The sequence below is a fragment of the Phyllobates terribilis genome, unplaced genomic scaffold (genome assembly GCF_046119375.1).
Source record: "Phyllobates terribilis strain yellow unplaced genomic scaffold, ASM4611937v1 Scaffold_3__8_contigs__length_932513732, whole genome shotgun sequence".
Lineage (NCBI taxonomy): Eukaryota > Metazoa > Chordata > Amphibia > Anura > Dendrobatidae > Phyllobates > Phyllobates terribilis.
The window spans coordinates 769,460,833-769,485,667 of record NW_027362763.1 but is presented as its reverse complement, the minus strand read 5'-3'; the positions used below and the strand labels follow the sequence as shown (position 1 = coordinate 769,485,667).

At 42.0% G+C, this 24,835-nt stretch overlaps 1 protein-coding gene across 5 annotated transcripts in view; it reads left to right on the top strand.

The window, feature by feature from the left end:
- Window positions 1–24,835, top strand: part of PLCB4 (phospholipase C beta 4) — a 352,882-nt gene that overhangs the window by 193,289 nt on the left and 134,758 nt on the right. For all 5 annotated transcript variants that reach the window (XM_073672246.1, XM_073672244.1, XM_073672245.1 and 2 more), the window contains exons 4-7: window positions 7,313–7,413; window positions 8,442–8,522; window positions 20,043–20,102; window positions 22,349–22,492. In XM_073672246.1, the coding sequence (XP_073528347.1) occupies window positions 7,330–7,413; window positions 8,442–8,522; window positions 20,043–20,102; window positions 22,349–22,492 (369 nt within the window). In that variant the 5' untranslated portion in view covers window positions 7,313–7,329. The remainder of the gene's footprint in view (window positions 1–7,312; window positions 7,414–8,441; window positions 8,523–20,042; window positions 20,103–22,348; window positions 22,493–24,835) is intronic.

Genomic DNA, 24,835 nt, shown 5'->3' with positions numbered 1-24,835 from the left:
GCCTGATCGCTGCTCCCGCTGGTCACACACAGCGATGTGTGCTGACCAGCGGGAGGGCAACGACCAAAAAATGGTCCTGGACACTTTGTAGCGATCAGCGACCTCACAGCAGGGGCCTGATAGCTGCAAAGTGTCACACATAGCGACATCGATGGTGAGGTCGCTGTTGCGTCACCAAAACCGTGACACAGCAGCGATCTCGCTAGCGATCTCGCTTTGTGAGCCGGGGGCTTTAGAGATACATTATTGTCAGGTTTTTTTTGAGCTTTGAGTGGCGGTACTAGATTTATGATAAAGTACAGTTTAGAATAGAGTATGACTTGATGTATTATGCTCTTATATTGCTGTGATGATCACGCCAAGCAGGAAAGTCCCTCTAGGTATAATCAGATCACTGAATAGAGACAGCTTGCAGTAAAATAAATGTGCTATTTTAAGTTCTGCAAGGAAATTAGGAATGTAGTAAAAAAAAAAACTTGAATATTATAGAAAGTCTTAATAAGCCATATTTTATCAGTAAGTCAATAGTCAATAAGGTTATTTAATATGGACAAGTGCAAATGTTACATAATTTAATTTTAACGTAATTAGGGCTGTATCACATGGACAAACACACCAGCAAATTACAAGCAATGTCAACCAAGGGTCAGTGGCGAGCACATGTTCTGGAAACAAAGCAAACTGCTTATCCGTTCTAATGTAACAGGGATCCTTTGTGTATCCGGCCTGAAGGTGGACCGACCGCCTAAGTGCTGGATCCAGACTTTGTGACTTTATAGTACATAGCGTTTTTTTTATATTTTGTGTCTACAACTGGGACGCTCCGGACTCATGCTAAATGTGTCCATAGGGATCCAATAGACTGACAGAGACTGAACCAGTGGACTTTTGGTCTATGTCTGACTGGCACAGTATATACAATAATACCGTAACAAAAAAAAACCGTAATCATGAAATTGCATAGTAGACTATGGTATTTTATACACCTGAAAATAAAGGTATACCATAACAGTCTGTAGGTCGCAAATGTCACTATTGGGCATCTATAATGGGTGTATCATTATTACCAAAATGATGTAAAGGGGTTATATCGGCTTACGATAGGTCACCAATTGGTTGTGGTTCTGGTATCTCGCCAATCAGGTCTTTTAAAGAAGCACTCCTCCTTCTCCCATCAACATTTTTATCCTCTTAATATATTGCAGTCATCACTGTGTACTTATAGTTGCTCATTGTACCTTTCTACTCAGTTAATGCTTCTCTTTTCCATTAGATCTATGATATCACGTGATTAAAAACTGACTAGATGAATCCTTCTTACCTCAATGTAGAAACAGGAGGTCTGGAGGAGATGAAGAGAGGAATGATTTCTGCAGGGAGAAGAGACTTCCTGTTTCTACATAGAGAGAAGAGAAAAGAGAAGAATTATCTGGGTAGAAAGGAAAAATGAGCAATTGTAAGTACACAGTGTTATATAATATGATGACTGCAATATATTGAGAGAATAAAATCTTTGATGGGAGGAGGAGTGCTTCTTTAAGTTCTCGTGGTGTCTTGATGTAAACTGATCCGGAACACCACAGCGCCGTACACGGTCTAGTGGCGATTCTTGGAACTGCAGCACATCTTGTATTCATGTCAGTTCTCTATCCAGAACATGGAGCTGTGGTATTCCAGCTCTGTTCTCTGTTTACATTGGCCACCATCACAAATCAAAACAGCTGATCGGTGGGGTGCCAGAACCCCACTGATCTCATACTGATGACCTATCCTATCCACCGGATCTAATAACACCTGATTGTTGGGTGTTGACCTGATATTGATAACCTATACTAAGAGTAGGTAATCAATATCATCAGCTTTGACAATCCTATTAAATGAATGCCTAACAGTGGCATTCATCACCCATAGACTGTAATGGTATTGGTTTAATAGGTTTGTTATGAGAAACGATTGACGAGCTTGTAACGTATCCATTAAACACATAATTTTATGGGTGTTGGATGCCATTATTATATCAGCCACAGCCACCAGTTAAAGGGGTTGTCCGGCCTTAGGGTACCAGTCTGCAGTCACTATATGTTCACGCTGTGAGAATTCACAAGTCTGCAGTCACTATATGTTCTCGCGCGCTGTGAGAATTCACAAGTCTTCAGTCACTCTATGTGAGAATTCACAAGTCTGCAGTCACTCTATGTGAAAATTCACAAGTCTGCAGTCACTCTATGTGAGAATTCACAAGTCTGCAGTCACTCTATGTGAGAATTCACAAGTCTGCAGTCACTCTATGTGAGAATTCGCAAGTCTTCAGTCACTCTATGTGAGAATTCACAAGTCTGCAGTCACTCTATGTGAGAATTCACAAGTCTGCAGTCACTCTATGTGAGAATTCACAAGTCTGCAGTCACTCTATGTGAGAATTCACAAGTCTGCAGTCACTCTATGTGAGAATTCACAAGTCTGCAGTCACTCTATGTGAGAATTCACAAGTCTGCAGTCACTCTGTGAGAATTCACAAGTCTGCAGTCACTCTGTGAGAATTCACAAGTCTGCAGTCACTCTATGTGAGAATTCACAAGTCTGCAGTCACTCCATGTGAGAATTCACAAATCTGCAGTCACTCTATGTGAGAATTCACAAGTCTGCAGTCACTCTATGTGAGAATTCACAAGTCTGCAGTCACTCTATGTGAGAATTCACAAGTCTGCAGTCACTCTATGTGAGAATTCACAAGTCTGCAGTCACATAGAGTGACTAAGGCCAGACAGCACCTTTAAAATAAATGTTCGAAGCTTTTCTCAGCAAATATATGAAAAAAAAATGTTCACGTTGTGTTCGTAATGTAAGCATTTTTGCCTGCAAACATTCATGTCGTGTATGGATGCAAAAATAAATAATTTAATCAGTACCCTGGCATGGAAGTGAAATTTGGCATCTCCTCAAAGGCCCCACATTCCAGTTTAGATAAGGTCACACAATTAGGCCAAACACTCACAAGCATCACTAGTGTAGTAAATAATGTTCTGGGGGAAGGCAGAGGATGATAGCACTGTGTTACTTACTATTCTCACATTATACGGCAAATGAGCAGTTCATTATAACGGGTGAGGTCCAGGTCGTTCTGCATGCCACTTTACATCTTACCTTAGGACACTTCTTGAAGAGACTTTAGGCTGTATGGTCAACCATTGTGTAATTCCTGGTTTCTTACGAGGCTCCGTGTTATTATTTTATTCCTATTTTATATAAAACACTATTCCGTCATATTTGTTTTTTTTAAAAATCATTACCTATTAAGCACATAGGCTGAAAGTGAAAATAATGCTCCCACTTTTCGCTAATCCTGGAGGTCAGGCAAGGAAGCTGTTTAAAGGGAAATGTTCTCTAATGCATCTCTCCATCCGCCCACAGACATAAACTAATTAAGACTGGATTTATGGTCAGACAGGCTTTACTTTGATTTATGAGAGAGGCGGCTTTCAAGAAACCGATGCTGGTTGCCAGGATGTGTCCTAACATAAATATTAAATCACCGTGTATTAACCATGTAACTGGCTACAAACGCACGATCGAAGAAATCATAATCCCTTTTCTTGTTTATTAATTTCTCTCATTTTATATTTTTATTGTGTGTTTTCACACTCTTATGAGGGTTTTACAAGTTTTAGGCAAAACGTTTACTGATTAATTTTGAAGTCACTAATTGTTTTGTTATTGTCACAATATCTACATGATCAGTCCCTGTCCCCAGTTGGGGACAATTTCATAGCAAGCCAGTAACAAAGGTTTTTCGCATCTCATAAATTGACAATATATCGCTAAGATATGCCATCATTTTGATAGTCCTGGAAGGGAGGTCCGACCTAGGACCACCCGACTGTTTCTGACAATAAAGGAGGCACACTGCGTCCCCTTCACTGCTTTTCGGCTGCACAATGGTGCCTATTGTTAAAGAACAGTTGGTGGGCCGAAGCCCCTCTGTGCAGGGAAAAATTAGAAGGGAATGTAGTGCTACACCAGTACGGTGTTACCTGTTTGTAGGATTCATTGGGTTCCCAGAGGTTAGACTCCCACACATCAGGAAGTGATGGCATATATTAGCAATATGCCATCTCTTTATGAGAAATGAATACCCTGTGTAGGCTGTGTGCTTACAATGAGTTTTTGATAATTGTATAACTCTACATATTTTTGCTGTTTCAAAAACGCCGCATCTTACTGTTCCAGAAAAGTGGATGGGATTATAAAAATCTCCTGCCCTCTGTGATTTTTTTTACTCGGCATAAACTGTCCTGTGGTGCATTTTTCACATCCACAACATGTCAATTTTTCTGCGGGTACCCTGAGTTTTATGTGTGGATCCCCAGCAACACGCCCGCTGTCTTGGGGTCATATTTGATTCAGATCTTTCCCCTCACATCAAATCACTCGCTCGTTCATGTCATCTACACCTCAAAAACATCTCTAGAATCAGAACTTTTCTTACCTTTGACTCAGCAAAAACTCTTACTGTAGCTCTTATTCATTCTCGTCTGCACTTTCCCCTCTCCAGTCCATCCTGAACACAGCAGCCAGGATCATATTCCTCGCCAACCGCTACAATGATGCCTCTTCCCTGTGCCAGTCATTGCACTGGTTGCCCATCCGATACAGAATTCAATATAAACTTATCACTCTTACCCACAAAGCGCTCCATGCTTCAGCACCCCCCTACATCTCTTCCCTCATCTCAGTCTACCATCCTACCCGTGCCCTCCATTCTGCTAATGACTTAAAACTAAAATCCTCGATAATCCGAACCTCCTACTCCTGTCTCCAAAATTTCTCACGTGCTGCACCAATTCTTTGGAATGCTCTACCCAGGACAGTTTGATTAATTCCCAATACCCACAGTTTTAAGCGTGCCCTAAAAATACATTTCTTTAGACTGGCCTATCACCTCAATATACTTATCTAACTGTCTTAGTTTGGCCCATATAAAAATTTTCTTCAAAATCATGTTCACACCATCCATGCTGTTAATAGCCTCTGTCTGGACTGCACACATACTGGCAGGCGACCAGTCCATGTATTATTTATCCTATATAGTATATCAAGGCTGCATTATACAATATGTGTACACTTTACCTTTTGTGTCTCCCCCATTTCCTCATAGACTGTAAGCTTGCGAGCAGGGCCCTCACTCCTTTCGATATGAGATATGCTTATTCTGTATTGTCTGTATAAGTCCCCCCTAAAATTGTAAAGTGCTGTGGAATATGTTGGCGCTATAAAAATGATTATTATTATTATTATGTGGATATTTCCCATAGACTTGTATTAGAAGCGGAAAATCCGCAGATAAAAAATGCACATGCAGTTTTAGTGCGTTACCGCTGCATGTAATCCGCACATGACTGTATCAATAAAGTTTTGTCAAAGCCTATTAGCAGCAAGTATCGAAAAGAAAGCAGCTTTATTTAAAACATGACATATCGAAAAGAGACAAAAAAATGCAGTGTCAAAAACTATATAAAAACACATATAACCTAATTTACATAATAAGTACAGAAATGGTGCAGAAAATCTGCAGCATCAAAAACTCACCAAAAGCTCATTGTGGGAACATAGCCTTAAGTATTCACACAGTATTTGGTGAGTTTTTTACCTCAGTATTTGTAAGCTAAGACCAGGAGTGGAACAATCAGAGGAAAAGTATAATAGAAACACGTCACCACTTCTGGATTTATCACCCACTCCTGGTTTTGACTTACAAATACTGAGGTAAAATACTCACCAAATACTGAACGTGTGAACGTGGCCTTAAGGTTACGTTCCCACGATGAGCTTTTGGTGAGTTTTTGATACGTTCATACTGAACGTGTGCATGTGGCCTTAGTCTTTTTGACACTGCGTTTTCTGTCATGTTTTTGATACTTCCTGTTATCAAAACTTCTTTTGATAAACCTTTATTGATTCAGTCATGTGCGGATTAAATGCATTTTTAGAGCGTTTCCAAACCAAGAGTGCATACTCGTTTCCGAACCAAGAGTGCGTCTTTTACCTACAGACAAAAAATTCACAAAACTCGAAAACTTGACATTTTGTGTATGTGAAACACGCACCGTAGATCAGGTTACACTGCATAAAAAAGCACAGTGACCATGAGGTTTCTATAAATCTAATCCACTTTGCTGGAACTGGAAGTTGCTGCATTTATGACCCAGCGAAAACACGCAGCGTCAAAAACTCATCGTGGGAACACAGCCTCAGACTTCAGCGCAACAACCATGTTCAATGCCTCCTAATAAGAATCACAGAACAGGTTCCCAAAAAGGACCTTCTTTTTTTAGCTAGAGCAGCTCTTGCTATAGCAGTACCAGATTGTCCACGTCCCAGGAAGAAGCGAGGCGAAACAGCGTCGGGGGGTGGTGAGACACAAAGCCTGGGACCATTTTGGTGGCGCATTATTTTAGGTAATATACCCTTTATAGACGGTTTTGATGTATGTGACCTGAAAGCAACGCTACATATGAGACCGTTGAACTGCTAGCCATTTAGGTGGGATAATTATACCCTTATAATAGTATAGCACTTGCACTTTAGTAATTAATACCCTTGGCTCCTTTATGCTTATGGATCTATATGTGATATTTTGTGGGATATTTTTTGTCTGTATTTGGAGATTTATTTTTCCTGTTATTTTATGGATTTGTTTAATAAAAATATATTTTAACCTATATTGCTGGAATCTCTTCATATCCTGGGACAAGTATTATTATAATTTTTAGTCACGAGTTATTTTGGTTGTTTAAGGACAACATTTACAAAGAGTTTGTGTGGGTTTCCTCCAGGTTCTCCCACATGCCAAAGACATACTGTTTAGATGGGATGGGAGTTTAGATTGTGAGCCCCGATGGGTGCAGCGATGATGCCTGTAAAGTGATGCGGAATATGATGGCGCTATATAAGCACAGCATAAAAATAATAAAATTATAACATTTTTACCGCGGTGGCTGCTGCAGGAGTGTGTATGATCCGGCAGAGATTTCTGCGATGATAACATTTCTTCTGTAAAAGTGATAGGTCCGTCTGCTGAGATCTGAGGAACTGCTGAGCAATGAACCTCAGGAACAAATGACTGTACGGACAGAATGACTTCCCTTATGATAAATACTAGGCCTGTAAACCACAAGAAGTGTGACCATGGGGCAATATTTGAACATTTTGAGTAAATATATTTTAAGTGTATCCCAAATAAATGTATTTGCTTCAATTTTACATGTGCGCATGGGATGTCACCATATTTCTGTGTTTGTGTTATATCTTCCAGACCTCTGTAAAGTAAACATGGCCAAACCATATGAATTCAATTGGCAGAAGGCTGTTCCTTCTTTCATGCAAGATGGAGCTATGTTTGACAGATATGAAGAGGTAAGAGACCGAATGGTTTATTGCTGCTACTAAGACAAATCTGTAATGAGGACAAAATTACAAGGAGGATACTGTGTGGAAATAGGTGCATTCATGTACCTCGCCCATGGAACGGCATGAGGATGACAGTCACTTTAGGAGGCAATGGAGAAAAATGTGGTTGATGTAACTACAAATATCACAATATAATGATATATATATAGATAGATAGATAGATAGATAGCTAGCTAGCTAGATAGGTATGTGATAGATAGATAGATATGTGATAGATAGACCAGGAATTAAAGCAGCACAAGTATATGATCTACTTCGGTGCATGTCGTCGATCACCGAACTACTGGCTCCAATATATAGAATCCAAAAATAGACAGAACTCCACAATATTTCCAAAACTAGCAGACTTTATTAGCCCATATGTGGCGACGTTTCGGGTCTAAAAATAATGATGCTTGCTAAAATATCATTATTTTTTTAGTCGAAATGTCACTAATGGCTATTAAAATCAATCCAATTTTTTGGAAATATTTTCTGCAGTGCTTTCTGGTTTTCGATTCTAGATAGATTGATTCAGGTTGGTCCCAGGTTTTGGCTGCTTAACAAGCCTCATAAGGTACTAGCTGTGAGGGCTCCAAGGTGCTTTGTGCTCACACAGTACTCCACGGCTGGAAGGACAGGCTATGCCATGGATTGTGAGAGTCACCATCTTGAAAAATGGTAAAGATCAAGTAGTGTGTTCAGTTTTAGTGGATACTGAGGTACGAGCCTCTGATATCAAGAAATGCTACTATATATCTTTAGTTAGAGGCTAGACAGCCCGGGATATATTTTTGTACTGTGATCTAGATGTTTGCTGGGTGTAAAGATAATAAAGTTGGTTGCAGCCCTGTTTTGAGCCCAATTCACTATGTCGATGTGGAAGCCTTTCTGTGCCAAACATCTATCCCTGAAGATGGCGATCCTGACAGCTCAAGTTGCAGTGATATATACAGTGATATTTTTTAATCAGGTTTGTCTCATATTCTTTTTAGGAATCATTTGTGTTTGAACCAAATTGCCTCTTTAAAGTGGATGAATTTGGCTTCTTTCTCTCATGGAAAAGTGAAGGAAAGGTATGTTGTATTAGTGGGTTATCGTCTCACAATATATTGTACAGGACTTATCAAAATTGTTTCATTTTTAAACATTTTAATTAGCAGTTTCTTAGTTATTCCTTTTTTTTAGGAAAACTGAAATATGGCCACTGATAGATATTCTCAAGCTTGGAAGATATCCCTTATCCCTGTTATTCCCTATCCAGATCGCTGTGGGTCCGATTGCTGGGACCTAACCAGACCACGAGAACCTGAGTTCTGAAGAACTCTGTGTGAATGGTACAGAAGTTGATAATGTGCAACTCCGCTCCATTCATTCTTAATGTGACCTCCGTAGATAACCGAGCGCTGCCCTCAACATTACCATGAGAATGAATGGATGATCAACCACCGCTCCATTTACAAGGGACTCTTCTTAACCAGGTGTGGTGCTGGTGGTGGGAGAATGCAGACATGTTTTTCCAATCCAGTAGAACCTCTGTAAATTTCAACAACAGACAAAACCCATATTGAGGTGTTTGTGGAAGAAAGCAGGCATGTTTCTCTAATCAACTCCTGACTACAAATTTCTGATCATCTGCACCGAAGGTCCAAGTGTTCTAGTAATTTTTTAGCATTTTTTTTCATTGTAGATACAAAAAGATCATCTCTTCTTTCCCTAATGCTACAGATAGGTGAGGTGTAGTTGTTTGTGGTTTTTAGGGGCTCTTATAACTTTTCAATGTGCTTTGCCTTTTCAGTTTTTAAACAAAAAATCCCCGGGGCGATCTGTAGGCTTCAAAGAAGTTCAGATTTAGTGGTCATCTTTATGATGTAAGAAGTTTTCTGAAGTCAGAAGTACATGTTGGATCTCTCAAAGATGCCATTTTTTTGTCCTTCTCTGTAGTAGGTATAATAGTGTAAAGCCATGATATGAGCAGATATTTTTTTCTAAAACGAGAGTTACATACCGGAACAGACTTTATACAATTGCAAAGGTGCAAAAATTCAAGCAATAAAGTAGAAGACATAAGATTTCATTATAGTCACTGAATATTTGCGAAAGCCCCAGTGTTGGCACAATGTCCTTAAGAATAAGGAGCATGCATATACCGCTGATCAGTAGGTAGCTAGCCATGTTTCACCCCTTGCTACATTTCGGGGACCAGCCCCCTTTCTCAAGCATACGTGTGGTGCACTTTTATGGCAGGGGCACTTCGATTTGGAAGAGGAGGAATCTCGTTTACTCACATAGCCTGGAAGCCATTAACCCTCTGTGTTGTCTTTCAGATATTTTTTCCTATAGTTTGATTATTTTTATTCTGTACGTGTACCACTGCTAAGTCTAATTACACACATATCACCGACAATTTGTGCCTCTAAACTCATCATGTGTTCAAAAATGACATTCAATCTCAAATTAAATAATTCAACTTCAAGGGGGTTCTCTGCTTTGGACAATCTCTATTCTTTAGGGAGGTTTATAGAAATGTCAGAGCGGCCCCCTTTTGGGACCTCCACTTGATCAGCTGTTATCTGTGCCTGAAGGTAAGGGTGCATCTACATTGGCCAATTGCGGCTATTAAAAGACCGCCATTCAGCCAAATGTAAGCCGATCAGCAGACTTTTAACTGCCTTTTTAGAAAGACCAACTGCACTTCCTTGCGCACAGAACAACCATTAATACAATCGTTCTGTGCACATAGAATATCATTGTTCTCGGCACCAAAGGGTATGAAAAAACTTGCGTGTCTTTAATGCGTTTTTTTTATGCATTTTTTTTCCCATTTATTTGATTGGATGAAAAAAAACTGCAAAACACTGAAAGAATTGACATGATGCAGACGTGAAACTGCTTGAAATCTGCAAGGAACACATAAGTAGCGTGTGCATGAGGTTTCAGAAATCTCATTCACTTTGCTAGTCCAAAAATACGTGGAAAAACGCTGCAAAAACACAATGTGTGAATAAACCCTTACCCAAGACAGTGTGCTTCAGAGAGCAATGATTTTTAAGCAAGCATAGAAATCATTTCACCAAATAGCTGAATATTTTCCTTGTTCAGACATGCTATTAAAAGGGAAACGAGCGTTCCCAGGACCTGATCAATCTCCTCGTACAAGTGTTTTTCATGGTTTTCACAGATAACACTCATACCTATAATATTCTATGGGTCTGTGCACATGTCCGATTTTTTTCTTCGGACTGAGTGACTTGCGGAAAAAATCTGAGACATGTCCGATATTGAGCCAAGTGTCGGATTAAAATCGGCAATGCAAGTCTATGAGTCTGTGCAAAACATTGGACTGCACTCAGACATCTGAGTGCAGTCTGGTTTTCACGGACTGACAGAATGGAGAACATGGAGAAGGTTGAAAAACTGATGCCACTCTGATCAAACCCTGGTCGACCCCTGATCAGAATAATCAGACCGTTTTTCTCGGTTGTGGAGAAAACAGTCGTGAGATTCTACCCTCGGTCTGATTCTGCTAATCACACATTGATCACAGTATGATCTTATTTACTCGGAGGTGAAGAAGAAAAAAAGAAGTTTCTCCACCTTCTCCATTTAGTCTGTCCATGAAAATCACCCCGCACTGAAATGTCATCCGAGGGCGGTATGATATTTTCTAAGGACCCATAGACTTGAATGGCCGGGTGCGATCCGATTAGCGGAGGCAAATCGTGCATGCTGCAATCTTTTTCCTTGGATCACTCATTCCGAAGAAAAGATTTGACATATTAATGGCCGCATTGAATAACATGGGGATAAGTGCTAGCCATCAAAATAACAGAGAGCACTCGTCCGAGTTATACAGTCGTCTGCACGAGTCTTAATGAGGATAGTACAGGTCCTTCCCAAGCTTAGTTTGTAGCCATTTTAGGGAAATTAAATGGGTTTTCTAAAAACTTCTTAAAGGATATAGACAGCATCAGGGGCAATTTTGAGGTATTCCCACCTCCAAGATCCTATCAAAATATGTAGTATGTGTAGTAATAATAATAATATTAGCATATACAGTACAGACCAAAAGTTTGGACACACCTCATTTAAAGATTTTTCTGTATTTTCATGACTATGAAAATTGTACATTCACACTGAAGGCATCAAAACTATGAATTAACACATGTGGAATTATATACTTAACAAAAAAGTGTGAAACAACTGAAAATATGTCTTACTAGATGGTGGCCCGATTCTAACGCATCGGGTATTCTAGCATATGTCTCCCGACCCTCCTTTATAATGCCCCATGCAGGAAGTCACATCCCCCCTATATAATACCCCATGCAGGATGTCACTTGTTCCCCCATATAATGCCCCATGTAGGATGTCACCTCTCCCCCCTTATAATGGCCCATCCAGGATGTCACCTCTCCCCCCATATAATGCCCCATGTAGGATGTCACCTCTCCCCCCATATAATGCCCCATGCAGGCTGTCACATCCCCCCTATATAATACCCCATGCAGGATGTCACCTCTCCCCCATATAATACCCCATGCAGGATGTCACCTCTCCCCCATATAATGCCCCATGTAGGATGTGACCTCTCCCCCCATATAATGCCCCATGCAGGCTGTCACATCCCCCCTACGTAATACCCCATGCAGGATGTCCCATCCCCACATAGTGCCCCATGCAGGTCCCCTATGGCCCCATACAAAAAAAAAAAAATCCAATACTCATCTCACTGCTTCTCTGGACTCGAGCGCAGCCGGCATCTTCACGCTGTGCGCTGTGACCGGTCAGGAGAGAGCGCGGTGTAAAGATGTCACCCCGCCCTCTGACCTGAAACGTCACAGAGCATCAGCGGAAGACACAGGAGCTGCTCCGCAGGCACGGGGAGGGGTAAGTATGACGCCGGGTGCCGGGGTCCTGATCGAGTGGGGGGAGGGACGGGAGAAGAGGGGAGGGGAGAGGAGGGGAGGGGAGAGGAAGGGAGTGGAGTGGAGGGGAGGGGTAAGTATGACGCCGGGTGCCGGGGTCCTGATGGAGGGGAGAGGAGAGGAGGGGAAAGGAGGGGAGGGGCGTCACACTTGTCCTCGGGAGATAAGCGGCCGTAGCCGCTGATCTCCCGATGATAGCCGCATGTAGGTCAGCTGCGCCTGCGGTCGGGGGACTTATGCTGCGAGCAGCCGGCTGCATCTCCCGGCTGCATCGCCGCTGACCTCCGTGCCGCACATGAGCCGCTAACGGCCGCCATGTTTTTCTGAAATGCCGCGTCGCTGATTGGCCGCGGCCGGACCAATCAGCGACTCGAGATTTCCAGGACAGACAGACAGACAGAAAGACAGACAGACAGATGGGATAAGACAATTATATAGATAGATAATCTTGGTTCTTCAAAGTAGCCACCTTTTGCTTTGATGACTGCTTTGCACACTCTTGGCATTCTCTTGATGAGCTTCAAGAGGTAGTCACCGGAAATGGTCTTCCAACAATCCCAGAGATGCTTAGCACTTGTTGGCTCTTTTGCCTTCACTCTGTGGTCCAGCTCACCCCAAACCATCTCGATTGGGTTCAGGTCTGGTGACTGTGGAGGCCAGTTCATCTGGCGTAGCACCCCATCACTTTCCTTCTTGGTCAAATAGCCCTTACACAGCCTGGAGGTGTGTTTGGGGTCATTGTCCTGTTGAAAAATAAATGATGGTCCAACTAAACGCAAACCGGATGGAATAGTATGCCGTTGCAAGATGCTGTGGTAGCCATGCTGTTATGTTCTGCTACCAGAGCTAAGGAAAGATAGGAGATCTGTCCCTACGATAGAACTCAGCTTTATCCCTATGATGTAACAGGGGACCTGATCCTGCGATCAGACCTGCTAAAGTCCTAAGCTAGTCTGTACGGAGACCTATAGATGTGGGGAAGGAATCCCTACAAGTACTAAGGACTGGGAGGAAAATGGTACACCTCCTAACAGAAATAGTAGCAGACAGACAAATAAACAAAATATATAGAACACTGAGGTCCGTAGACCAAGCAAACTAACAGAGTTAGATACAGAGCACAGGCTAGCTAGAAAGTAGTTATACAATGAAGTCCAGCAAAGCCAGAAGGGCGGAGCAGGATTAAATAGGCCAACAAGGTCATGTGACCAGCAAAGGAAAAAACCTAAGAGCAAGGTTCTAACAGTACCCCCCCTTCTAAGAGGATCCTCCGGATCCCCTAGGACCAGGCTTATCAGGAAATCTCCTGTGAAACGCTCTGATAAGTCTGGACGCGGAAACATCATCTGACCTCACCCAAGAGTTATCCTCGGGTCCGAAACCTTTCCAGGCCACAAGATACTGCAAACTACCTCTATACCGTCTAGAGTCAAGGATGCGAGAAATTTCATATTCCCCGTCCTCCACCACCGGAGGAACAGAGGCAGAGGCGTCACCATCCGACACAACAGCTTTTTTTAACAGAGAGACATGAAATACCGGATTAATTCTCCAGGAGGTAGGAACCTCCAACCTAACAGCAGATTGGTTGACAACCTGAAGCACCTTAAAGGGCCCTACAAACTTGGGACCCAATTTCTTAGAAGGAATCCTCAACCGCAGATTCCTAGAGGACAAGCAAACCATGTCACCAACAGCGAACAAAACCTCCTGTCGTTTCCTATCAAAGTAGTCTTTAGATTTTCTGTTGGCCTCCTGAAGATTACCACGCACATCCGTCCAAACTCTCTCCAAATCACCGGAAAAATTCTCCTCCTCAGGCACGGCAGATCCCAACTTGGAGAACGACCCAAACGACGGATGTCTCCCAGAACAACAAAAAAAAGGCGAACAACCAGCAGAAGAAGATGTATGATTGTTCAGAGCAAATTCAGCAAGTGGCAGAAACTCAGACCACCCCTCTTGATTGTCTGCCACAAAACAACGCAAGAACTGCTCAACATCCTGGTTTTTCCTTTCTGTCTGGCCATTAGATTCAGGATGATATCCGGACGAGAACGACAAATGAACTCCCAACCTGTCACAAAAGGCACGCCAAAAACGAGCCACGAACTGAGGACCCCTATCAGAAACAATGTCAGTAGGAACGCCATGAAGTCTGACAATTTCCTTGACAAAGGCCTTAGCGAGAGTTTTAGCGCAGGGCAGTTTGACGAAGGGAACCAAGTGACACATCTTGCTAAAACGGTCCACGACCACCCAGATGACAGTAAAACCCTCAGAGGGGGGAAGGTCAGTTATAAAGTCCATAGCCAAATGTGTCCAAGGAGCACTGGGAACCTCCAAAGGACAAAGCAACCCCGCAGCAGGAGTATGTGAGGACTTAGATCTAGCACATATAGTACATTGACGCACCCACTTAATGACTTCCTTCTGCCATCCAGGCCACCAAAAACTGCGACCCACCAGTCTCTTGGTCTCAGAGATTCCGGGATGACCTGCCAACCGAGATTCGTGACACTCAACAAACAAATCTCTCCTAAAGGTCCCAGGCACAAACAACCTCCCATGAGGAGTGTTAGATGGGGCATTCTCCTGTGCTTTAAGAATCTCATCTTCCAAAACGGAGTCCAAAGCAGCTATCACAACACCTTCTTGTAAAATGTTCTCCTCTTTCTCAGCACCGACTATGGGAGAAAAACTGCGAGACAAGGCATCCGCCTTAACATTCTTAGTACCAGGGATGTAAGTAACGGAGAAATTAAACCGCGAGAAAAACAGTGCCCACCTAGCCTGACGGGCATTCAGGCGCTTGGCAGCATCAAGATAAATCATATTTTTATGATCCGTAAGAACCTGAACGGGAAATTCCGCACCTTCCAAGAAGTGGCGCCAGTGTTCAAATGCGAGTTTAATAGCCAATAATTCCCGATTACCAATATCGTAATTCAGTTCAGTCTCCGAAAATTTTTTTGAAAAAAAGGCACAGGGATGTAATCCATCCCCGTTATCCTGAGACAATACTGCGCCAACCCCCACAGAGGAAGCATCAACCTCAACCAAAAACGGCTTAGTCACATCAGGCTGCATAAGGATGGGAGCAGAGGTGAACCTCTCCTTGAGATACACAAAAGCTTCAATGGCCTCAGAAGACCACTGAACCGCATCAGCACCTTTCCTGGTGAGATCGGTCAGAGGTTTGACAATACTAGAAAATTTTTTTATGAATTTTCTGTAATAATTGGCGAAACCTAAAAACCTCTGTATCGATTTCAAACCAATAGGCCTAGGCCATTCCTGTACAGCTTGAACTTTAACCGGGTCCATCTCAAAACCTTCGCTGGAGATAATGTAACCCAAAAAACTAATTCTCTGTACAGCGAACTCACATTTCTCCAGCTTAGCAAAAAGCGAATTGTCCATTAACAACTGTAATACCTCACGTACGCTCCGCCAATGAGACTCCAGATCCGGCGAATAAATCAAAATGTCATCCAAATACACAACCACATTTTTGCCGATCAAAGGTCTAAGGATGTCATTAATAAGATTCTGAAAAAATGCAGGAGCATTAGTAAGACCAAAAGGCATAACCAGATTCTCAAAATGACCCACAGGAGTGTTAAAAGCAGTCTTCCATTCGTCACCCTCCTTCATGCGCAACAGATTGTATGCCCCCTTAAGGTCAATTTTAGAGAACCACTTGGCCCCCATTAACTGGTTAAACAGATCAGGAATCAATGGCAGTGGGTAAGGATTGCGTACAGTAATTTTGTTAATTTCACGAAAATCCAGACAAGGACGTAAACCGCCGTCCTTTTTTTTTACAAAAAAAAATCCAACCGCCACAGGAGACTTAGAGGGCCTAATGTGACCGGCGGCCAAACTTGTCTGTATGTATTCCTCCAAGGCCTTCCTCTCAGGAATAGTAAGGTTAAATAAACGACTTTTAGGAAGAGTCGCTCCAGGGACAAATTCAATAGAACAATCATAGTCTCTATGGGGAGGCAAAACCTGCGATTCCTTCTCAGAAAAAACTCTCCAAAAATCCTGAATAGGAACAGGCAATTCTCCCCTATCCAAAGCTGCAATACGCCCGTTACAACACTTGTCATAACATTTATGGCTCCAGGATTTAATTTCACTGGTAGACCAATCCAGTACAGGATTGTGAAATATTAACCAGGGCAATCCCAATATTACTGGAGAAGGCAAGTTATTCAAAACTACCAAATCCAATTTCTCATGGTGAACACCATTAATAGTGAGAGGAAATTCACAGACCTTGAGAGTAATATTCTTCAAAGGGGAACCATCCACAGAAACCACAGCAATGGGGGATGATAAAGGTTCGGGTTTTAAATTGAGTCTTTCCAAGAATCCCCCATCAATTACATTCAGAGTAGACCCACAATCAACAAACACCCGAAATTCCATTAATTTCTCCTGAGCAATCGTGGAAGCAGCTAAAAATACACCCTTGGAATTTAAACAGGCAATACGGGCATGACTGACCATTTTTTTTTTCTTTCTTCATACGAAGCTCACAGCCTTTAATCAAATGACCAGATTTTCCGCAATAGAAACACAAGCCTTCAGAAAATCGACGGTCTTTTTCTTGAGAGCGAGGTGCCACCGATCCAATCTCCATCGGTTCACCACTGTTAGTACACACATTCTCATAACCAGAAACTGACATAGCAGAGGATTTGCTCTCATTAACCCTTCTCCTATCCACCCGTATAGCTAATTGCATAGCCTGTTGCAAATCTTCAGGTGTAGGATAAGCAATTAGCAGGTCTTTAACCCTTTCATTGAGCCCAGCAAGAAATAGACTTTTCAGAGCAGAATCGTTCCACCCTGTTTGAGTAGACCATCGACGAAAATGAGTACAATATTTTTCCACATTACCTGATCCCTGTTTCAAACGTCTCAACTCAGTCTCAGCTGATGCGACACGGTCAGGATCATCATATAATAGTCCCAAAGCAGAAAAAAAACTATCCACTGATCTGAAGCATGTATCACTAGGTTGCAAAGAAAAGGCCCACTCCTGAGGCTCTTTGCGCAAAAGTGACATTATGAACCCTATGCGCTGGGATTCATCCCCAGAGGACTTGGGTCTCAAACGAAAATACAATAAGCAAGCATTTTTAAATGAAAAAAATTCTCGGTGTTCACCAAAAAATAAATCCGGCAAACATACCTTAGGCTCCAAGAAATGTGCTCCAGGACAGTTACTCACGTGCTGACGGAGCTCGGCCACCTCCAGAGAGAGTCCCTGCAGGCGATGAGCCAAATCCTGAACCGACACCATGATGGAACAGAAAAATCTTTCCTTAGAGAATTTGCAGGCTGGACTTACTGTTATGTTCTGCTACCAGAGCTAAGGAAAGAGAGGAGATCTGTCCCTACGATAGAACTCAGCTTTATCCCTACGATGTAACAGGGGACCTGATCCTGCGATCAGACCTGCTAAAGTCCTAAGCTAGTCTGTACGGAGACCTATAGATGTGGGGAAGGAATCCCTACAAGTACTAAGGACTGGGAGGAAAATGGGACACCTCCTAACAGAAATAGTAGCAGACAGACAAATAAACAAAATATATAGAACACTGAGGTCCGTAGACCAAGCAAACTAACAGAGTTAGATACAGAGCACAGGCTAGCTAGAAAGTAGTTATACAATGAAGTCCAGCAAAGCCAGAAGGGCGGAGCAGGATTAAATAGGCCAACAAGGTCATGTGACCAGCAAAGGAAAAAACCTAAGAGCAAGGTTCTAACACATGCTGGTTCAGTATGCCTTCAATTTTGAATAAATCCCCAACAGTGTCACCAGCAAAGCACCCCCACACCATCACACCTCCTCCTCCATGCTTCACGGTGGGAACCAGGCATGTAGAGTTCATCCGTTCACCTTTTCTGCGTCGCACAAAGACACGGTGGTTGGAACCAAAGATCTCAAATTTGGACTCATCAGACCAAAGCACAGATTTCCACTGGTCTAATGTCCATTCCTTGTGTTCTTTAGCCCAAACAAGTCTCTTCTGCTTGTTGCTTGTCCTTAGCAGTGGTTTCCTAGCAGTTATTTTACCATGAAGGCCTGCTGCACAAAGTCTCCTCTTAACAGTTGTTGTAGAGATGTGTCTGCTGCTAGAACTCTGTGTGGCATTGACCTCGTCTCTAATCTGAGCTGCTGTTAACCTGCGATTTCTGAGGCTGGTGACTCGGATAAACTTATCCTCAGAAGCAGAGGTGACTCTCGGTCTTCCTTTCCTGGGGCGGTCCTCATGTGAGCCAGTTTCTTTGTAGCGCTTGATGGTTTTTGCAACTGCACTTGGGGACACTTTCAAAGTTTTCCCAATTTTTCGCACTGACTGACCTTAATTTCTTAAAGTAATGATGGCCACTCGTTTTTCTTTACTTAGCTGCTTTTTTCTTGCCATAATACAAATTCTAACAGTCTATTCAGTAGGACTATCAGCTGTGTATCCACCAGACTTCTGCACAACACAACTGATGGTCCCAACCCCATTTATAAGACAAGAAATCCCACTTATTAAACCTGACAGGGCACACCTGTGAAGTGAAAACCATTTCCGGTGACTACCTCTTGAAGCTCATCAAGAGAATGCCAAGAGTGTGCAAAGCAGTCATCAAAGCAAAAGGTGGCTACTTTGAAGAACCTAGAATATAAGACATATTTTCAGTTGTTTCACACTTTTTTGTTAAGTATATAATTCCACATGTGTTAATTCATAGTTTTGATGCCTTCAGTGTGAATGTACAATTTTCAAAGTCATGAAAATACAGAAAAATCTTTAAATGAGAAGGTGTGTCCAAACTTTTGGTCTGTACTGTACCTCCAATTATAAATGCAGTATTGTTCTTCAGATTCGCTATGTCGCTTACCCCATGTGCAGGTCATAACAGTAGGTTATGATCACTAAGAGCTCTTTAACTGTCACTATATGAGTGGTCGTAACCATGGATACCTAAGCTACTGCAATGCCCTGCACATGGGGTAAGCGACATAGCTAATCAGAAGAAGTATACTACATTTATAATTGGAGGTATTTTCTTATATTATTAATATTACACCTACTACATATTGGGATAGGATTTTGGAGATGGGAATGCCCCTTTAAATATATGTATTTAGGGTTAAAAATACATTTTGTAATTAAGTTTTCTTATACATTTTGCAGGTTCTTTGCTTCCCTATACATTGGGGATAACAGAATGAGTTAACTAATAACTTACCAGTGAGCTGCTTCTAACAGAGAGATTGTAACACTTTTATCATTCTTTTTCTGAGTTCCTGTTTACTGATTTATAACCACACCAAAGTTGAGCTAAACTTTCAGTTGGTCATAAATCAGTAAGAATTAAAACCTCCCGTCAAAGCTTACTGACGGATTCGCAGTTAACTCATTTTGCAGCCAACAATAGACAGGGCATTAAAAAAGGCTATAAAAGGCAAAGGATGTAAAATATTTTATGAAACACAATTAAATAAAAATGTTTTTATTCCATTATACACATATTTAAATAAAAAAATATCCCCTTCACTATGCAAACTTGAAGCATTTCTCATCATTGTGTTTTTGCATTCTGTAATCTGTTTTATTCACTTACTATAAGTCTTCTTCTTATTTTTCATTATAGGAAGGCCAAGTCCTAGAATGTTCTCTAATCAATAGTATACGTTATGGCATAATACCAAAGGTAATGTCATCTCATACTTTTTTTTTTTGCTTCTTGCACAAAAACTTCTTTCTTTGCTATGTTGCGCTACTTTAATTAACTGTGAAAAGGTTATCTAATTTGGAGCTTTTCTATTTCCCCTTGACTATATGTGAAAATTCAAGATAAAATCCTTTAGATTTTCTATGGTTAAATAAGACATTAAAGGAAAGGCGATCCTGCTCAGCTGAAAGCTGATAACGCAAATGACAAACTGCAAATGACATCTGACCGTAAGCGACCTTATAATAATGAGCATGAAATGTCAAATACTAAATGTCATAAAGAACCATTGTACTGAATGTGTAGATGCCACCTAACATCACTTCACTGAAACCCAGATCATTTCATGTGAAAAATGGAGAATAAAAAAATTTAAATACTAGAAAAAGGAAAATATTGTTCATGTTTCTATCCATAATTATCCAAAAGTTGTAAGAGCAGCCAGACCTGAGCCCCCTCACATATGAAGTTCATGAATACTGGGGTCAGGAACCTCCGACACTTGGGCTGTTGTGAAACTATTCTCAGCATTCACTGAAAGATATCAGGGCATGTTGAGAGTTATACTTTCTGAATAGCTGACACGCCAACGGGTACTGATGCCTGCATTAGCCCAGATAATATTTTTGCCCCTAAACTGGAGTGCCCTTTAGTAAAATTAATAATATTACTATTTAATGGGTTAAATTCTATGTAATTTACAGGAAATTCATGCTGCCTGAGCAACATGAATCAGGCACTAGGTGCATTATTGATGCTGTGTATGTTTTCCTTTGGACGGTGGCTATGCGCCTCGGAATACTACTCCCGGACGGCTTCTCCCTGCTCCGCTCCTCTGACTGACAGGTCAGTCCTCATACACACACATAGGCAGATATCTGTCATTCTAGGTGGAGCGGAGCTAGGAGAAGTCGCTAGAGATCTGCCTTGGACTAGTCGTAGGAGACTCTTAGGGCCCGACTGATTAAGAACGGCATTGTTTACGTACACCTCTTCACGAATGGGGAGCACTGGACGAGTGGTTTACACCTCAGTGTGCGCCTCATCGTAAATCCTACTCCAGTCCTTGCTGGAGTAAAGTATATGGCGTAGTGAACGCCCCCGCACGCCATTAATTTGATGAGCTGTGGTCGCCACGACGCTGTCCCATCCGAGCTCTGCTCACTTTGTCGGAGCTGGGAGAAACTGGTTTGAAAACACCAAAACTTGCATAACTTTAGCGCAGCCTCCAGTTATGCCAAAATTATGTGACTTTTCAAAGGTTTTTATGCCAGAATACAGGCGTAAGTTTTGCCGAATCGGGCCCACAGTCCACAGCTGGATTAGTATGGCTTGTCTGAAACGCTGCAGCATTTCAAAGTAAAATATACAAATTGCCTAAAAAGAGAGGACTTAAACTCTAGCGCCACCTATTGGAAGTAGCAATCCTAAAACTCAATATCGACCCTTTAACAAGCCTCGCTATTTGACTTAGGATAAAAGCCAAATCGGAATCTCAATTTGCAGACACGGTGTTTGGGGGTGTTGCTCCTCCTCAGTACAAAGCATAAGATCTGATTTGGCTGTATAAGAAGCCTCTGACTGGGATCTAAGGGGTAACATTTCTCCTTGTGGAGAGTGACACGCCTGACATGCCAGTGTAAGGAGACTTATGAGCCATGCAATGCTTCTCTGGGAATTTAGATATGCATGTTGTGAAATGTTACCCTTTAGATCCTAGTCATAAGCCTCTCATACAGCCAAATCAGATCTCATGCTTTGCACTGGTGAAGGGCAACACTGTGTCTGCAAAGTAAAATACACATGGCTGCAATGATGCAGCCAGTGTCTGATTCATGCTGCCAGTGGTTCAGGTTGCATGAATCTCCCTTCGGGTTCTTTTTATGGTGGCCACAGTAGGAGATTCTCATTCTCCTTGTGGAGATCCAGTCCTTAAATCAGTACACCCTGGGAATATTCATGTTAAATAACTCCCCTCCAGAAGGAAATAAGCTGTCTCTCTAACACCACCAAAAGGTGTCAATATCCAGCCCTTTATTGAGCTTTGAAACTTGACTTAGGTTTCAACCATATGAGAGACCTACATGTGTAGATGGCACTGTTTTAGAAGCCATAACTAAATGTGCCAGCTATTGGTTGTCAACTTTGAATTGGCTGTAAGGAATTTGATGTACATATCAATAGAAATCTTGCGATGTTAAATCAAGCTTTCTATTTTGTTTCAGGATCCAAAAATATTGTCTGCACTGGAGTCTGCTGGAAAAGCCGAGAATGAACTAGAAGGCCGGATAATGTGTGTCTGTTCCGGCACAGACCTGGTGAACATCAACTTCACTTACATGGTCGCAGAGAGTGTCGAAGTAGCTAAGGTATTCCACAATTAAACACTGCTTATGTTACTACTATGTTCCTGTGACTACTCTAATCTGCTCCTGTCAATTACTACATGACTTATTTTGGCTTGGCAAGGACTGACTATTACAGTACGAAGAAACTACAAACATTTGTAAACCGACTTCTGTGATACTAGTTCCTAGTCAGTGTAAAGACCATGCTACGAGTGGTTATCACAGTGCTGCCCACCATCATACCATCTGGAGATGGGGTTCAGGACTCTCATCTGTAAGACAGTGGGTAGAGCAGGCGCTCTGACATTCTGCAGTACCCAGCATGTCTATGCATGGACATCTCATTGCTTTTTCTGGACATTGTGTAATAGTTATTTATTCTTCTGTTCTGGCATTACAGGGAAAATGGAAAATATGCCAACAACTATTATTTTTAAACTTCATATTATTTTCCAGGAATAGAATAAAAAATACATATAGATAAATAAAATGTTATTCTGAATGAATGGCAATACTTATAATTAGCAAAATAAATTTATTTTTTCTAGGGTTGCATTGACAAAAATCTGTCCTTAATTGCTACTGGGACAGGTGCATGTAAGCATGTTTAGTACCAGGGGTGCTCATACTGCTGTCCACCTTATCTATGTAATACTGGAGATACCAGGGAGGCTGAAGTGAGAAGAAGCTCCTCACACTTCTGTCCACCTTCTCTATCTGATCCAATACTGGAGATATCAATGGTACTGAGTTAAGAAGAGTCTACTAACACTACTGTCCACCCTGTCTATCTGATCTAATAATGGAGATACCAGGGGGTCTGAGATAAGAAGGGACTGCTCACACTGCAGTCCACCCTGTTTGTCTGATCTAATACTGGAGATATCAGTGGTACTCCGGTAAGAAGAGGCTGCTCACACTGTTGTCCACCCTGTTTGTCTGATATAATACTGGAGATATCAGCGGTATTGAGGTAAGAAGAGGCTGCTCACACTGCTGTCCATCATGTCTTTTGATGTAATACTGGAGATACCAGGGGGGCTGAGGTAAGAAGAGGCTGTTCATACTGCTGTCCACCTTATCTATATAATACTGGAGATACCAGGGGTGCTGAGGTGAGAAGAGGCTCCCCACACTGCTGTCTATCATGTCTGCTGATGTAATACTGGAGATACCAGGGGGGCTGAGGTAAGAAGTGTCTCCTCACACTGCTGTCCAATCTGCATGTCTGTTTCTAATACTGGAGATATCAGCAGTACTGAGGTAAGAAGAGGCTCCTCACACTGTTGTCTGCCTTGTCTGTTTGATCTAATACTGGATATATCAGTGGTACTGAGGTAAGAAGAGGCTGCTCACTCTGCTGTCCATCATGTCTTCTGATCTAATACTGGAGATACCAGGAGCGCTGAGGTAAGAAGAGGCTGCTCACACTGCTGTCCACCCTGTCTGCCTGATCTAATACTGGAGATAGCAGCAGTACTGAGCTAAGAGGCTGCTCACACTGCTGTCCACCTTATCTATCTAATACTGGAGATACCAGGGGTGCTGAGGTGAGAAGAGGCTCCTCACACTACTGTCCAACCTGTCTTTCTGTTTCTAATACTGGAGATATTAGCAGTACTGAGGTAAGAAGAGGCTGCTCACACTTGTCCATCATGTCTTCTGATCTAATACTGGAGATAGCAGGAGCGCTGAGGTAAGAAGAGGCTGCTCACGCTGCTGTTCATCCTGTCTGTCTGATCTAATACTGGGGATAGCAGCAGTACTTAGGAAAGAGGCTCCTCACAGTGCTGTCCATACTGTCTAAGTGCTGAACAATTGCTGTGACCTGGAGGGAGCTTGATGTTTTTTGTTTTCTCCAGGTCACAACAGCAAAGATTCCAACTGCACGTGATCACAGACTCCTGTCTTATTACCATTCTAAGACAGGTTTCTGTCAATGTTTTTAATGTACTATAATAATTGCCTCCCTGGACAATACAAGTGCACTTTGCTAATTAAAGATATTTAGTAAATTTATTCATAATGGCATTTTCTGTATTTTTTTTCTGTTCCCGGAGAATCCCTTTAAGCAGTTGCTAATGGGCTTAATTAGTAAAAACAAGATGCTGCATTGAACAGCTAGAGACAATAAGGCACCAGAAATCTTGCAGGTCAGCTCCTTTTCACTTCCATTGTAGCTGAACTGCAGTAACCGAGAACATACACTTTTTACATCTGACCATTGACTGAGCTGAAACAGTTGATCGGTGGGGATGCGGGGTGTCAGACCCACACTGATCAGATATTGATAACCTATCCTAACCATAGGTCATCAGTATATTCCTAGAAAACCTCTTTGGTGAATGAACCATAGAACTTTAC